The sequence below is a fragment of the Narcine bancroftii genome, chromosome 11, assembly GCF_036971445.1.
Source record: "Narcine bancroftii isolate sNarBan1 chromosome 11, sNarBan1.hap1, whole genome shotgun sequence".
In the NCBI taxonomy this organism is placed as follows: domain Eukaryota; kingdom Metazoa; phylum Chordata; class Chondrichthyes; order Torpediniformes; family Narcinidae; genus Narcine; species Narcine bancroftii.
This window is the reverse complement of record NC_091479.1, coordinates 5,940,403-5,957,066: the sequence shown is the minus strand read 5'-3', so window position 1 is coordinate 5,957,066 and position 16,664 is coordinate 5,940,403. Positions and strand designations below refer to the sequence as shown.

The following is a 16,664-nucleotide window of genomic DNA, read 5'->3' as shown; positions in this document are numbered from 1 at the left end:
CCCCCAACTCCATGATCATCACTGTTCAGGACAAAGACACCACTCTGACTTGAAAACATCCCCACCTCTGGGTCTAAATCCAAACAGGACTGCGGGGCTCCTTCACTTCCCAAGGAGCCCGCTGTCGGGCTATAAATACTGACCTGCTCAGTGATGCCAAATAAGAATATTTTAAAAAGAGAAGCCCTGTCCGAGAGGCAGTTCTTCTGAACTGGGATGAGTGGTGTCGATCACCCTCACGTGCCTGGTGTTGCGTGACTGGCCTCCATAGTGTTGAGGAGTTCCAGTTTCATCCTTCACTGCAGAGAAAGCTCTAGTTGCCAGCACTGGGCAAATCTCTCAGTCAGACCAGCTCCGTCGGGGGGGGGGCTCCGGACATTCCAGAGACTGCACACAGCCAAGTGCAGTCATCCCAAAGCCTCCATGGGGAAACACATGGTATAGAACCCTCCTACTTAAGTATGGGGATAGTGTTGGGATGAACACGTGGGGAAGGGAGAAAAATAAAGGATGGAGATAGGGGTTAGAGAGGATGGGGGCAAGGGCGAGAGTGAGGGTGGGGATTAATGGGTAAGTAACGATAGTGACCTCACTCAGATCCAGACCTCATTCGGGTGAATGAATTACCGGTGTAATTGGTGCCTGTGCCCACTGGGGGGGCGCCTGCTGGTTTCAGCAGGCTTTCAGAGCCCCTCCTGGTTTGGAGCTGGTCTATCTAGAGACTCACCCACTGCTGGCACTTGGTGCCCTCTCTGCAGTGGGGGATGAAGCTGGTGCATGGCTGGTTCCATTTTCGGAAGTGACGGGAATCTGGTTGAACCATACAGACCAGGAAGCTCCCAGGGCTCCAGCTCCGCCTCCAGCTCACACTCGGCGGGTGCCGTGGACCTGAGCTTGGTGCTCATTCATTTAGTGAGAGGCCCCGGAGCCCATGGACACACGTTCCAGTCAGGAACTCAGCCTCAGAAGGAAATGACTGATGATTGCAAAGAGTTTCCTTCAAAGAAGGAAGACAACAGTGAGAGATTTATTCATGGGATACATTTATCTGTATATCTATAACTAACTACACACAGTTAAAAACCCCTGTTATCCAGAATTCAAGCAACCAGGAAATAAATAAGTCAACAATAAGTAAAAAGGTGCACGTCACCATGAGTTGGACAATCACGCAACATGCAAACTCAAGCAACCGGAAGATTTACTTGTCCGGCATCTACCAATCCCCCTGGATGCTGGATACCAGGGGTTTTACTGTATATCTATCTACATACATCCATCTGCCTACATCCACGTGTGCGTGCGTATGGTTATATACAGTATGTATGTATGTATGTACACACACACACTCACTCACGCTACTGTGGATGTTGGAAATGTGAAATAAGATCATAAAATGCTGGAAATCTTCAACCTATCAGGTTGTGTAGAATCCTTTCACAGCCCATAACCCTGAAGCATTGACCGCTCCTCTCCCCACGGATGAAGCCCAACCTGCTGAGCCCTGCCAGCATTTTCTATTTTAAATTCTGATACGCACAGCCTTTGTCAAACTGGGGGCTGCTGGTAAAGTTGAGGAAGTCGCAAAAACGAATATATTCCTTTCATCTCTGCCACCCAAGTACAAACAAACAGAATCTGATTCTGGTCTAGGAGATTTTTAAAAACATACATTTAATTTGAAAATTAAACATGTCCTTTCTTTCAATGGCAGAGAATGTGATCAAAATTGATCAAAGAAAACAACATTTCCAGACAATATGGACAGCAAGATTTGTTTCTAGGATTTGTTCATCCCCTTCTCCCTCCTTTACCCCCTGGGGAATGGTTTGACTTCAGCTAGTACGTTGTGCTGGGCCAAACGAACTCAGGACCTCTTGGGAGGCTGCAAGGAGAGTGATGCGTGACATTGGGGTTATTAAACCCAGATCCATATAACCAAATAACAATTACAGTACGGAAACAGGCCATATCTGCCCCAATTTAAGTGAGATTCCACTAGTTCCACCTACTTGCTCCCTGCCAATAACCCTCCAAACCCCTCACATCCATGTACTCATCCAACCTCCTCTTAAATGACAAAATTGACCCTGCTGCAACCACCTCTTCCGGAAGGTCATCGCGCTCAGCCTCCACTCTCTGAGTGAAGAAGCTTCCTCTCATGTCACTTCTAAACTTTTGCCACCAAACCCTTAACTTATGACCCCTCGTTCCAATCTCCTACCCTCAAGGGGAAGAGCCTATTCACATCTACTCTATCTACTGACCTGACTTGCCAAACTGTTACGAATTGAAGGCTTGGAGATCAAAGGGTTAAATGACAGTGAACAGCAAAAGATGAGTGAGTGTAATAAAGCAGGCACAGGAAGAGGGTGAACAGGAGCAGCGCAGTTACCTTGGTCGTGAGCCATTTTGTCTGATGACTCAGCGAACAGATCAGGGACACAAGAAATAACATCAAAACCAATTCAATCCAACGTGAGGTTCATCAAAAATTTCATCCAGTCACAAACACATCAAAGCAACAAAATAGAGAGAAGCAGGGAAGTTTCGTCTCATGCACATCTGCAGCCGTAGATCAGTAGTTCCGGCCCCATTTAGAAATGACCACACACGGATGAAGCAATGCAGAGATAATCACTGGGCTGCTTTCATCTACTCTCCGGTCAGATGCTCAGAAAGGGTGGCTGTTCACTCCCTCGCCCTATCTCACTCAGTGGTTCCAAATAATGGCACAGAAATTGGTTTGACACATAGGGACTCCTTATTTGCAACTCATGAAGTCCTGTGAACATGTAGAGAAATCTGCAGAAGTCATCATTCAATGTGAAAGATGGGATCTAAATTTTACACCAGCGGTTCTCAACCTTTTTCTTTCCACTCCCATCCAATTTTAAGTCATCCCAAAGCCATCGGTGCTCTGTGATTAGCAAGGAATTGATCAAGGTGGGATGGGAGTGGGAAGGGAAGGTTGAGAACCACTGCTCTAGACCCAATTGTTATTGAAATATTTTGTTTGAGAAAATTTGTCATTGGCCCATTTCCTTTGGAGTTCTGAAACCACGCACATGACGAGTCAATGAGGCGTGATTAAAACAATGGTTTTCAAACTTTTTCTTTCCATGCACATCCATCCCACCTTAAGCAATCCCACCTATGGCACAAGGATTACTTAAAGAGGTACGTGAGTGAAAAGAAAGAAGTTGAGAACCACTGTTTTACAGCATCTTTATATATACTGTATAATATATATATACACCACCCAGCACATGCTCTGATCTCGCTGCTACCATTAGGAAAGAGGTATCAGTGCCAGAAGACTCACACCCCCAGGTTGAGGAACAGCTGCTCCCCCTCCACCATCAGTTTCCTCAACAAACTCAATCAGGGACTCATTTAAGGCCTCTGACTTGGGCATTTTACTGATTTTTTTCTCTCTCTGTATTGCACATTATTTACATTTCTTTATTTGTTTACATGTTTATGTTGCATGGTCAATAAGCAGTAATTCAGCCTTGCCCGCAGGAAAAAGAATCTCAGAGTTGTATGTGATGTGATGTCATGTATGTACCTGACAATAAATCGGAATCTAAATTCAAAAGTGGTTTTGAACCTACAGTGTTTCTGATGCCCAAAGTTCCGATCATTTTAATGGTTGAGGTGGTTCAGACGAAGGAAAACATTCAGCCAAGAATATCCACTGTGTTTTTCCTGCCGTTTGCATTTCCCTTTCCTTCCCTGAACCCCCAACGTGAGTAGGCTTGGGACAAAGTTCACTAATTGGGAGTTGGGTGGAAGATGTGGCCTAAATTAGAATTACAGCAAACTCAAAAACATTCCCAATGGTCTCTGAATCTTTTTGCATCTCTAAGAAATGCTCTTCTTTTACACTGGGATTCTTGTTTGGGACATAGTCTTAGAGCATGGCACAGGCCCTGGATGTGGTGACCAAGTTATCATCTGGACAAGCCAAAAACATCGCCCTGATTATAAACGCTCAGAGCTGTCCCTTACCTTTTGGAGTGCGGAACTGGACGAATTCTGACAAAGGGCCCATGCCTTTGGAATTACGGGCCTGGATTTTGAAGTAGTACGTGGTATCGAGAGTCAGGTCTTGTATCTGATGAGTCAGCCTGTCTCCAACTACTGGCTCTATGACCCAGTCATGGATCTCTGCTTTAATGTCAGTACTGTAATAAATGATGTAACCTGTTTGCAGAGAGAGAGAGAGGATAAACACTGAAGCATGACGGAAGATTTCACCCTCTCTCCGAACAAACTATCACCAAAATGCAGGCTTTGTGTTGCCCTGATTGATGAACCCAAGTTCATTAAGTATAAAGACAACACTGGAGAAACTCAGCAGGTAAAACAGTGTCCTTTATAGAGCAAAGATGAAGATACAGAACCATCATTTTGGGCTTGAGCCCTTCATCGAGATAAGATTACATTTAATTTTTTTTAAATTTAGACATATAGCACGTTAACAGGCCATTCCAGCCCACGAGTCCATGCTGCCCAATTACACTCAATTAATCTACAGAAGGGTGGAAGGAAATTGGAGCCCCCGGGGACATAGGAAGAACATACGAACTCCTTACAGATAGCGCGGGATTCGAACCAAGGTCCCAATCGCCTGCGCTGTAACAGTGCTGCCCGATGTACATTTTTTAAAAATATCCACTCACTCTCCCCTTGTGGATCATGTCCTGTTTGTTTGGAGACACAGACAATGATGAGGCACCAATAAATGTAAACATTAGACTGACGTCCAATTTTGGATGACTGGCAACTACCTCCAGGTAAACTTGAACTACCATCTCCTGATCGCACCACATTCTCCACCCCTCCGCTTCTCCCTCCTGCTTCCTGAACCGTTGCTTCCAGTTGCTGAGTTGCACTGAGCTCACTTCAAACCGTCACGGAGACCGATGCCCCCACCTCTTGTGCATCGTCCACCCTTTCCCTCTGACTTACCCTGTCCACTGTGCTACGTGGGCCAGAATGGGGGGACTGCAGGTGGGCCAGTTGACAGGGGTCATGATTTTGAGGGGGCTTACTCCCCCTGGTAGAGGCAAAGGTAAAGAATATTGATATTGATGAATTTGCCCAAAGAAAAGCACGTGAAGCATGTTGCAAAGTGACGACCATTTCTGATCTGGAATTCCAACTACAGAATCGACATGAATGAACTACTGTATTTACTGCTTCTTATTACAGTTCATTTACTACATTATATTTTGTAGAAAATTGCTTGCCATTAAATCACGTTAGTTCCTTTATTCTGCTCTGTTACTTGTAAATACATCATGTACACTACATGTACATACCCAGGCATAAATCTGATGTATTTAGCACTGATTACAAAAATACTTAATAAGCAGTTTGAAATTGGGCCAACATTTCTGTTCTGGCCTGGGCCTATTGTCAGCTTTGCATAGGCCTGGTGCTATACGAACTCACAAATAGCCTCCCACCTCCCATCTCAAGTTCTGCTGCTTGTATCCTCATAGCAAGTCCATCACCCTGAGCTCTCCCATTGCCCCTCCCAAGACATTTCAACTCTTTCAATTCCCCCTAAACACTCCATCAGTAACTGCAGCCTCCCATGCTATGTGATCCGTTGTCCTCTGCTCTCCCATCCCCAACAAGTTCCCATTGATGGCAGAGCCCCGCAAATTGGAATTGCAGCCCTCCACCCCTGTGGATAAGTCACTCATTTGTCCAGCTCTTAATTGCTGCTCAATGGCCATTTTTGTGAAACAGCTGCAAGGCAACACATGTTGTTTCAGAGACGACATGGACTTGGTTTTTGAACTGTTACCAATCAGATGGTTCAGAGATGAGTGTTGGCGAGGAGAGGCAAGGCACAACACTGGCGACGGAGGCAATAAATGTCACTCATCACAGTTCAATATAGTCAGAGCAGAGTGAAACTCCTTTGCCCCAACAAAATTTTCTTATTATATAGGGCTCCTTTTTAATTTCACTGTAGTCGATCAACATCCCTCATCATTCAGGAACAGCCCTCTTAAATGCCCCCACAGACAATGGTCCCACCCTCTACAAAAATCTTCAGACACCGTGGTTGAAGTAAAAACACAAAGCTGGAGAAACTCAGGTCAAACAATGTCCTTTATAGAGCAATTGTAAAAATACATAACCGACGTTTTGGGCTTGAGCCCTTCATCAAGGTGCGGAAAAACATCGGCAGGTGTACGAACAAAAGAGTAGGGGGTGAAGGGGTGATCGCTTCCCCTTGAGTGTGACATAGAACTGAAATGATTGGCTATTGGGAGGTCTCTGTTACTGATGCGGACGAAGCGAAGGTGCTCAGCGAAGCAAAGCTAGAGGCTGTGTTGATTCTGGCCCGCAGCCCAGTACCTGTTATCTTCCCATTGGCTTCTGAAGGAGGCTGCCAGTTTATGATGATGGTTCTTGGTTGGCCCTCCTTGCTGACCACAGTTAGATCCTTGGGTGGAGATGTCGGCACTGAAAAATAACAGAGAAATGTGAGAAAGTGACTGGGAACACCAGGCAGGGACACCGGGCCTGGACGATGGAGGTGGGGATACCGGGCCTGGATGATAGAGGTGGGAAGAGGAGGGGGGGGGGAAGAGGAGGCAGGAATTGGGGGGAGAATGGGGGGATCAAGAGGGGGGGGGAATGGGGAACAGAGAGGGGGGTAACAGGAGAGGGGAGGATTTGCCTGCAAAGCCTCCATCCCCAGAATTAATTCTAAGTAAGAATTTTTCCAAGCTTCCAGAGATGAAGAGAATGTGATACAGAAATCTGGTAAATTCTCGTGAGGCTGCAGGCTTTATTAGTCAGGTATATGACTATGTACCAGAGTTGTTTCTCGCTATCAATCAGACAGTGGTAACCAATTACCCTGTCTGATTAACCTGACAGCCTAAACTCAAGGTTGATCCTAGACCTTCAGGTTACCAATTTGGTCTGCATGAAATCTCTTGGTCCTCCACTTGAACAACATGTCCGTAGTGGAAGGCTGGCAACTAATGCATCACAGCAAAGGCTTCCTGGGGATGAAACACAGATGAAGGTATTGCCACCCCTAGTCACAGAGGGCTGGACCCAGGGTCACAGCCTCTTAAATGCTTGAAGATTTGCTTTGCTACACGAGTGGTACTGATGTTTTGTATATAGAATGCGTTGGTTTGAAGACACAATAAATGTAAAGAAAGATGTATTGATGGCATTGAATAAAATAATCAGAATGTTGGAAGAACTCAGTGTCTGCATCTGATTTACAAGGAGTCTGTTTACAGTTTGGGATTGTGCCCCAGCATCAGGTCTGAGAGGGAAGGGAATATTGGCAGTACCTGACAGTATAGGGGAGCAGTGAGAGATGGAACCAGATGGGGAGGGGATAATGGGCAGAAGGAACCAGAAGGGAGAAGGGGATGCGGAAGGTTTAAGAAAACGAAATGGAAGGGCGAGTGTGTGGGAGGAGGGCACCTCGGCTGTAATTGGAAGATTCGACATTCGTACCATGATAAACTTCCCAAGAGGAGTTCGACATGTTGCCCCTCCAATCTGCAGTAAGGAGAAAGCTGAGAACAGACAGGTTGGTGGGAAGGAGAATTCAAATGACACCCAACTGGAAGCTCAAGATAGCTGTTATGGACCGAGTGAAGGTGCTCCACAAAATGTTTGCCTCATCTACAGTCGAGGCTATTTGTTGTCTGGTACTGTATAGATGCAATGCATTTTAACCTTTTATGATTTTGAAGGGTGGGAGGGAACCGGAGGAAATCCACGCAGTCACGAAAAGAACGTACAAACTCCTTGCAGACAGCGCCGGATTCGAACCTGGGTCACTGGCGCTGTAACAGCCTGGCACCAACTGCTATACTAGTTATGCCGTTCCTGAACGTCTTTTTATGAACAAAGTACTTTTTTGAAATTCACCTGATCGAACTTGAAGAAGGACCCCACAAACTGCCTGAAAGGGCAGCAGGGTTAGGCTGCCCTGTTATAGCGCCAGCAACCCAGGTTCGAATCCGGCGCTGGCTGTAAGGAGTTTGTACGTTCTTCCCATGTCTGCGTGGGTTTCCTCCCACCCTTTAAAATGTACCAGGGGTTGAGGGTTAATTAGATGTAATTGGACAGCACGGGCTCCTGGGCCAAAAAGACCTGTTACCGTGCTGAATGTCTACATTTAAAATTTTTTTAAAAGGTAAGGTAACAGAGAATTAGGAGCTACATCCACTGATAAATTATTCAATGTTTTCTTGGAAGGAGGCATACCGGTTTCAAATGTAGTTCCATGTGCAGTCATACTCCAGGTACTTGACCTCCGACCTTTCGTGACCTTCACAGAAAATTCGTAGAGCGTGTTTGGCTTCAACCCTGAGACAATATAACTCAACGTGGTGGTGTCTGCCGTCTGAATGGGAATCAATGTACACTGTGTTAGTGTTGCCTGTAGGTAGCAGAGCTCATCCATCACCCACTGCACCAAGCCTAGACGAGCACGATAAGCAGTCAGACACAAAGGCAGGCATATGCTCACCTTGAACTTGGTGTTGGCGGGGTAGTTGGTCTTCCAGCGCACCGTGTAGTAGCGTGCATCAGTGATCTTCTGGTTCTTGGGCAAGGAGCTGTCTGCCCAGGTGACTCGGATGGTGTCATGGGTCAGCACAGTGGCCTGCACTCCAACTGGGGGCATCATGGGGCTTGGGTCTGGTACTGGAGTGTATGGATTATTGAAAAGATCAAATAAATAAACTTGTGAAGGGTCAAATGGGTCTGAGGGATAAATTAAATGAGCAAAACGTTTGTGAAGACAAATGAAAATCATACGTTTTCAGGGGAAATCATACAGGGGAAAGAAGCCAGAGAGCAATTCCGTCAGAGCAGGGGAAAGCCAGAGAGCAATTCCGTCAGAGCAGGGGAAAGAAGCCAGAGAGCAATTCCGTCAGAGCAGGGGAAAGAAGCCAGAGAGCAATTCCATCAGAGCAGGGCAGCAGGAAGGCATGAAATGGAGAAGAAACAGAGAAACTGAGGTTACTGATTAGAGCAAGAGTTCAATGCACTAACATTACAAATGTGTTCCTTGGCCTTAATGCACCAGTCACACATCACACACCCACCCACAGGGCTTTAACGCACTCTCAAAAACCCACAGAATCACAATATCCAGAACAGCCACATCCCAACGACCAGAACAATCATTTTTTAATAACCGGAACAGTCGCGTCCCAGCGACCGGAACAGCCGCGTCCCAGCGACCGGAACAGCCGCGTCCCAGCGACCGGAACAGCCGCGTCCCAGCGACCGGAACAGCCGCGTCCCAGCGACCGGAACAGCCGCGTCCCAGCGACCGGAACAGCCGCGTCCCAGCGACCGGAACAGCCGCGTCCCAGCGACCGGAACAGCCGCGTCCCAGCGACCGGAACAGCCGCGTCCCAGCGACCGGAACAGCCGCGTCCCAGCGACCGGAACAGCCGCGTCCCAGCGACCGGAACAGCCGCGTCCCAGCGACCGGAACAGCCGCGTCCCAGCGACCGGAACAGCCGCGTCCCAGCGACCGGAACAGCCGCGTCCCAGCGACCGGAACAGCCGCGTCCCAGCGACCGGAACAGCCGCGTCCCAGCGACCGAAACAGCCGCGTCCCAGCGACCGGAACAGCCGCGTCCCAGCGACCGGAACAGCCGCGTCCCAGCGACCGGAACAGCCGCGTCCCAGCGACCGGAACAGCCGCGTCCCAGCGACCGGAACAGCCGCGTCCCAGCGACCGGAACAGCCGCGTCCCAGCGACCGGAACAGCCGCGTCCCAGCGACCGGAACAGCCGCGTCCCAGCGACCGGAACAGCCGCGTCCCAGCGACCGGAACAGCCGCGTCCCAGCGACCAGAACAGCCGTGCACTCAACAACTAGAATGGACACATGCACAAAAAAACGGAATAGTCACACACCCAACAACTGTCAACAGCTAGAAGGTCATGCACACAACATCTCAGACAATCGCAAACTCAACAAGTGAAATAATCACACTCAATAAATGGGACCATCTCCAGAATAGCCGCATACCCAACAAGGGGAGAGCAGTGCCTGTGGGCATTGTCATATATTGCTGCCTTTCAAGAGCAAGGTGAAGAGCTTCTATCATGGTTGGGACTGAGACCAAGTCCTGCTGTACCAGATCTACACTGGTGCCCTGTTGCTGGCTCCTTGGTAACTCTCTCTCTCCAATGATATTCCCATCTCCCCTACTTTTCCTCTTCCAAATCCGATGGCTTCTGTAATTCGTGATCTTCCTGTCATCTTGGAGAATATCAACTGAACCACTAATAGTCATGTGATTACAAATATAGCATTTATTAGTTGTGTAGAGATAATTCGGGAAATGCTGGATTCCACAAGGGAGCTTCCACGTTCCCATCCTGCACCAGTTTTCAATTCTTTGCCTTTTTCTTGGCATAAAATCCACAGCAGGTTGATTGGGCATCAGGTGCAGACAGAAGCTGAGCTGACAATTCAGCTCCAAGACAGCTTGTGCTGATCATTGTGTATCCTGTGAAACATGAGCTTTGTTCCTCTCTCTGCAGTTGTGCCTGACCAATTGATATTGACATCACTGAGTTCCAATTTCTAACATCCAGAACTTCTGTGTGATTTTCTTACTATCATTCGCCCAGTGTTAGAGAGTGTACCTTGCGGGGAAGATAACCAGGAGAAGAGGAACACCTCGAATGACATACGCATAGGAGATCAGCCAACGCCCCACCCCACCCGCCAAGGCAAGATGGTGCTGAACACAACCTACTGGAGGAACTCAGCATCAGTGGGAGAAAAAAGCTTGGTTGAGGTTCTGTGCCGAAACCCTTCATTGAGACAGGGGAAATGAAGGGTGTTTGTCTTGGCAGGAAACCACAGGGTTACAGCTCCCCAAATTACCCCCTCACCTTCCCCAAATTACCCCCTTACCTCATCCGCTCCCACACTGCTTCCAAATGACCCTCTAACCATCCCCATCCCAAACTGTCCACTTCAAGTTCTAATTAGCAAGAGTTCAGACAGATTCAGATTAACAGCAGCATCGTAAGTTAGGACTTGAAAGCAGACACTTGGAATATTTTTGTTACCGGTTAGTGGTCTCGTGGCCGTACTCTCATACAGAGGGATTCCCTCGCCGATCTTGTTATATGCTTTAAGTGTGATCACATAGTGCGAGTTGGGCTCTGCAAAAGAGAATAAATTACTGAGCACCTGGGCTAAAGGTCTGTGCCCTCCATTATTGGGGCTCAGGTGACAGCATTGCCATGAAGACCAAGGGTGTTGTACCTTGTCTTGCCAAGGAGGCTAATCTCAGTAGCTCCTGGTCTGTCATCTGTTCAGGAAGGTTCAGATACCCTCCTAATTCTCACAGAATGGTCACATGGGAAATGCCCTCACTGCACCTCTCCCCACCAATTTATTGGAAAAAATAAACATTATTTAACCATCTATATCTTCTCAGAACAAAATATACATGGCAAATATTTTCAGCAATTTGATGTAATTGCCGAGTGTTTTACAGGCAGGCATTAGCCAGAGTATGGGATCACTGTTTTCATTAACTGCACCAGACAATGAAGATTCTGCTTCCTGAACACTTTTGGGTGTATTTTATGGATTTTGGGCTGTTGATCATGAAAATCATCTTCAAATTTTCTTATTGTACACTTTTTAAAAAAAAAGATATAACTTGTAGTTCAAACATGCTTTCATGCTTCAAGTCTACAAAACTATGAAGTGCCACATGTGGTTCAAAATTCATTTTCTGCATTCACACTTGGACCTTCTTCCCTGCTAATCTTGGTGCCGTCATTTTCACCAGGACATTGCGACCCTGGAAAAGGTGTATCAGGGCAACTGGAATCCATCAATGCTGGCTGACTACTGTTGGACACTGACATGAGAGGCATCAGATGCTGAGTACAAACGAAAATCGGCGGCAAAACATTTTTAGGTCAGTTGAACTAATGCAATGTGTCAGCCTCATTATCTGATTAAATATGCTAAATTCAAAAAAAGTTAGTTTGATGCTTCTCCAACTTCCTACATGACACAAATCTGAAATTGTCTTATGTGTCTATCATAATCCCCAATTTATTTTTCAGGAAGCAAACCTTTTGAAAAAATTGCTGTCCAGTGTTATCACTAAATATGTCACCGCATGTCTGAATTAACCTCCCTCATGCAGAGTCAAACTGGTCTAAAATTTTGCGCAGGCATCATACCTGCTGAAAATTTATGGAGGAGGAGAAAGAAATCCCCCTCCTTCCCATAGCCAGCTCCCTCCATACCATCCCACTGTTGATCCACTGCAATGTCCAGTCACATACTGCCATTCGAAGTTTCTTGGCAGACAACCAAAACTCATTCTCTGCCAGGAGTGAGAGCTCCTCACAGTGAGGCAAAAGTTCAAAGCCAAATTCTATAGCCAATTACCATTTCAAATTGGTTAACTATAAAAACCAGTTGTCTACATACAATAATAGTGGATAAACTCCGCCGTGAGAGAGCATTTCATCGGCCTCAGTGGTTAGAGCTTGACAGCATCCTCAGACCCAAAGTTAAGGGAGAAACAACCGCAGTCGATTCTAGCCCACGTTTCTCACTTACCCAGGTTCTCAATTGTGTAATAGCGTTGTTTATAGTCGACACGGATGGTCTCTGCGTGGGGGCTGCCAATTCCATAGCCAATAGCGTAGCCCCTCACAACAATGTTCTGATTTTCAGGAGGTGTCCAACTTACAACAATGTGGTTAATGAGAGGCCGAACGTGGAGAGAGCTGGGCTTGTCTGGAACCCGTGATTCTGTCAAATATCAAAGCAGTCAATACAACAACCAGCTGGCAGAGGAGTGAGGATCAAATAGCCCCCTACCTCCTCTGGACAGTTGCTGCTCACATGCCCATCCATTCCAGGAGCAAGCTTGTTGGCTCGGTCCCACCCATTCCCCTATCAGAAGATGTAGGACCATTATCACAAAATCTGTTCGAGGATAAGGACCTGATCTTTGCTTCCTTGTCCAGGGCACCAAACCCAGAAGGAGATGACATAGCCCCCAGGAGGCTCTGGATTAGTGGAGGAGGAGGGCACTTAGCCACAATGCTGGTGGGTGGGGGGGGGAAAACACATGTGGGGTGGCCACAAGGATCCTGCTCATCCCTAATTAATGGTCCCTACACCTCGGACCCTCTCCACTTCGAGGCGAGGGCATTTGTGGAAGAAGCTTTATTCTGCATCAATGTCTTGCTGTCCTGGTCCTTGGTGTATAGAGGAGCATAGAAATAGTCCCAATATCAACATTTTCAAAGCCTTTCTCACCATTCAGCCTCAACTGATTGGCCTGTAATTGCTGGGCTTATCCTTGCCCCGATTTCCTCTCAGACTTCCCTCAAAAGTCTAGGACGCATCCCAGCTATTTCGTGCTGCCAATTACACACAATTGACCTAGAATCCTGATACTTTTTTAAGGGTGTGAGGAAACTGGAATCCCTGGAGAAAACCCACACAGACACGGGGAGAATGTACAAACTCGTTACAGACCCTGGTCCCCATTGCTGGTACTGTAAAAGTGTTGCACTAACCACTACGCCAACTAAGCTGCTTTGAGACATAGGAATAACTGTTTGGTTTTTCACATCAATAACAATCCTTACCATCCAGGTCACTTTCAAAGGTTTCAGCAGACACCCATTCAGAGGACGGTCCTGTGCCATTGACCGTTATGGCAGAAACTCTGAAGTTGTACTCGGTGTTTCGCTCCAGCCCTAAAACACAAGGCAGAAGTCAAAGACCCCACACTGAATTTCCGAGCTTGTGTCACAGTGACCAAACGCACATGTCAAATATCCAATCCAGAGTACACAAGTCAACCCACATTCATCCCAAACCACCCAGCCCAACACTAAAGCTCATCAGACACTATCTTCCAAACCATACCCTGCCCCTCAACTCCACCATTTTGTTCATGCACCTGCCCACATTTTGTCCATACCTTGAAGAAGGCCTCAAGCCTGGAACATTGGTTATGTGCCTTTATCTTTGCTACATAAAGTACACTGTTTGACCTTCTGAGTTTCTCCAGTTTTGTTTTTATTTTTTGCCTCTTGAGAGTCATAGAATTATAGGGACTTTTCAGTGGACCTCATCCTTGCCATCCACACTTATCCAATTTACGTGCATTAAGAGCATGTGATGTTTAAATGCCTCTTTATCTAGGAATTAGATATGTGATTCAACCATCTCCTGACAGCAAGTTTCAGATACCAACCCTTTCAGTAAAAAAAATACTCCTCCCTCATACTTTAAACTACTTCTTGCTTTGATACCCTTACTCTGAGATAAAAAAGATGTCCACCCTATCTGTGCACCTCACAATCTTATAACCTCTATCATGAAACGTCTCAGCTCTGGGAAATGCATGCTATCCGATCTCTCAATGCTAAAATCCTCCAATCCAGATAACACCCTGGTGAATGGACGTCCCCTCACTTCCTCCATATCTGTGCTGCAGGGCAGTGACCCATTACTCCAAGTGCAGCCCCATCAGACCCTAACCCATGAGAGAAGCATGGCCCGTGCCTTCTTCATCACCTTGTCCATCGGTGTTGCCACTTCCACAAAACTAGGAATTTGGACCTCTCGGTCCCTCTGTTCACTCATATTCCTCAGTGTTCTCCCATATGCTGTTCACGTTCTACCCCTTTTTGACTTCACAGATACCTTTTGAGATTAAACTCCATCTGCCAACACTTCTCCCAACTTTCCACCTGATCGAGATCCTGCTGTAGCCTTGGACAACCTTCCTCATTCTCAACAACACCAACAATTTTGTGTCCTTTGCAAACTTATAAATCACATTGACTACATTCACATCCAAGCCATTGATATATATCTGATCCTTATGGTTCACCACTGGTCTCACACTTCCAATCGCATAAACATCTTTCCACCACGACCCTTGAGCTCCTGTCACCATCAATTTTGGATCCAATTAGCAGCTCAACCTTGCACCCCAAATACTTTACTCTTCTGGACCAGCCTACCACACAGGACATTGTATTTATGTACTTTAGAAAGACATTTGACCAAGTCTCTCTCCCTGTTTTCAATAACCTCCTTGGTTATCCCTACAAAAAACTCAATCAAGTGAGGGAGACAGGATTTCCTCTGCACAAGCAATGTGGCGATTCCAAATCAGTCCCCAACACTTGGAATTTTCTTCATTTATTCCACTGATACTGATGTAAGGCTCAATGGCCTACAGTCATGTGGCTTACCCCTACTGCCCTTTTGCAATAAAGGAACAGCATTAACTATCCTCTAGTTTTCAGTGGCTCATCTCAATAGTCCCCACATGCATTTTCCTTTGTGCATCAGTTTCCTTCCACATCCTGAAGCCATGTCAGATTGTAGGTTGATTATCCCCAGTAACTTTCTCATGTCTATACATCAGTGGTAGAATTTGAGGTGGGATGGGGTCATTGATGGGATGTGCTCAGAATAAAGTGGGGTTAGTGCAGGATCAGTGTCAATGGCTGCTTGATGCTCAGCATCAGTGGACCAAGGGTTCGTTGTGTGACCATGGCTGTGTAGTTCTCCACACCACTTATTCAAGAGTTTTTCTGCACTCTACCACCACCAGAGGCCCTCAATGAGCAACAAAAGAACCACTGCTCCATTGTCAGAAGCCATTCCGCCCCGTCTCCTTTTCTCCAGTACTCTCTCTGCACCCCCGCCCCCTGTCTCCTTTCACAGAGCCAAAATCAATTCTCACCTCTCCTCTTATCATATCCATTTAACACCCTTTGCTTGTTGGTCTGGACTCCTCCCCCATCCATTCTTTCCCCTTTCTCTCCCCATCCTTTAATCAGATGCCTGCCAGCTTTTTGCTTATACAGTAAACCCCTGTTATCTGAAATTCAAGCAACCAGCAAAAAAATTGTGGAAAATAAATAGGTTAAAAAAAAAACAAAAGCTTAAAATTGGCACTCCGTGCCGTTAGTTTACCAATTGCACTACACGCAATCTTAAGCAACTGGAAAATGTACTTATCCAACCTCTACCAATCCCCATAGGTGCCGGATACCAGGAGTTTTACCAGAAGAAGGACTCAGGCCTGAAACATCGGTAATATATATTTACCTCCTTTGGAGTCTGCGAGACCGGCTGAGTTCCTCCAGACTTTTCTGTGCGGTTTTACTACAATCACAGTATCAGCAGACTTCTGTGCTTTACTTATACATCCCCGAATCCAATGTTCTTAAACACACATATGAACCACCAAGCACAAATCACAGCCAGGTCTGACCCACGGTTTTATTTCATAAATATTCTACATTCACAATATATATTATATATAGTCTGTGCAATTGAGAGATTCTCTATATTTATTTTACCTAAGGTTCTGTTTCGGTATGTCAACACCCCTCATTCTTCTGCATTTACATTGCACTCATGAAACATTTGAGAGGCTGTGAGGACTCATTCCCTCAGTGTCCAGTAGTAGCATGACCATGGTCCTACCCCACAGTGCATCTGCATTGTCCGCACCAAGCTTCAGCACTGATTCCTACAACCTGGAACGTGGCATTTCCTTACGGACATCACTTTGCAATGGAAGGCCAACAAGTTTCAGAAATACA

General features: G+C 46.5%; 2 protein-coding genes across 4 annotated transcripts in view; one reads left to right on the top strand and one right to left on the bottom strand.

Annotated features, from left to right (window-relative positions):
- Positions 1-11,953, top strand: part of bbs4 (Bardet-Biedl syndrome 4) — a 65,098-nt gene extending 53,145 nt beyond the window's left edge. Inside the window, exon 18 of the mRNA XM_069902389.1 lies at positions 11,846-11,953. The gene's annotated coding sequence lies outside the window, so the exon portion shown is untranslated. The remainder of the gene's footprint in view (positions 1-11,845) is intronic.
- Positions 1-16,664, bottom strand: part of LOC138745394 (neogenin-like) — a 176,446-nt gene that overhangs the window by 17,767 nt on the left and 142,015 nt on the right. For 2 of the 3 annotated variants that reach the window (XM_069902386.1, XM_069902385.1), the window contains exons 14-20: positions 13,677-13,787; positions 12,634-12,828; positions 11,112-11,207; positions 8,537-8,772; positions 8,272-8,410; positions 6,385-6,492; positions 4,015-4,209 (exon numbers count right to left, since the gene is read on the bottom strand). In XM_069902386.1, coding sequence (XP_069758487.1) covers positions 4,015-4,209; positions 6,385-6,492; positions 8,272-8,410; positions 8,537-8,772; positions 11,112-11,207; positions 12,634-12,828; positions 13,677-13,787 — 1,080 coding nt within the window. The remainder of the gene's footprint in view (positions 1-4,014; positions 4,210-6,384; positions 6,493-8,271; positions 8,411-8,536; positions 8,773-11,111; positions 11,208-12,633; positions 12,829-13,676; positions 13,788-16,664) is intronic. The other variant, XM_069902384.1, reaches the window with a different exon arrangement.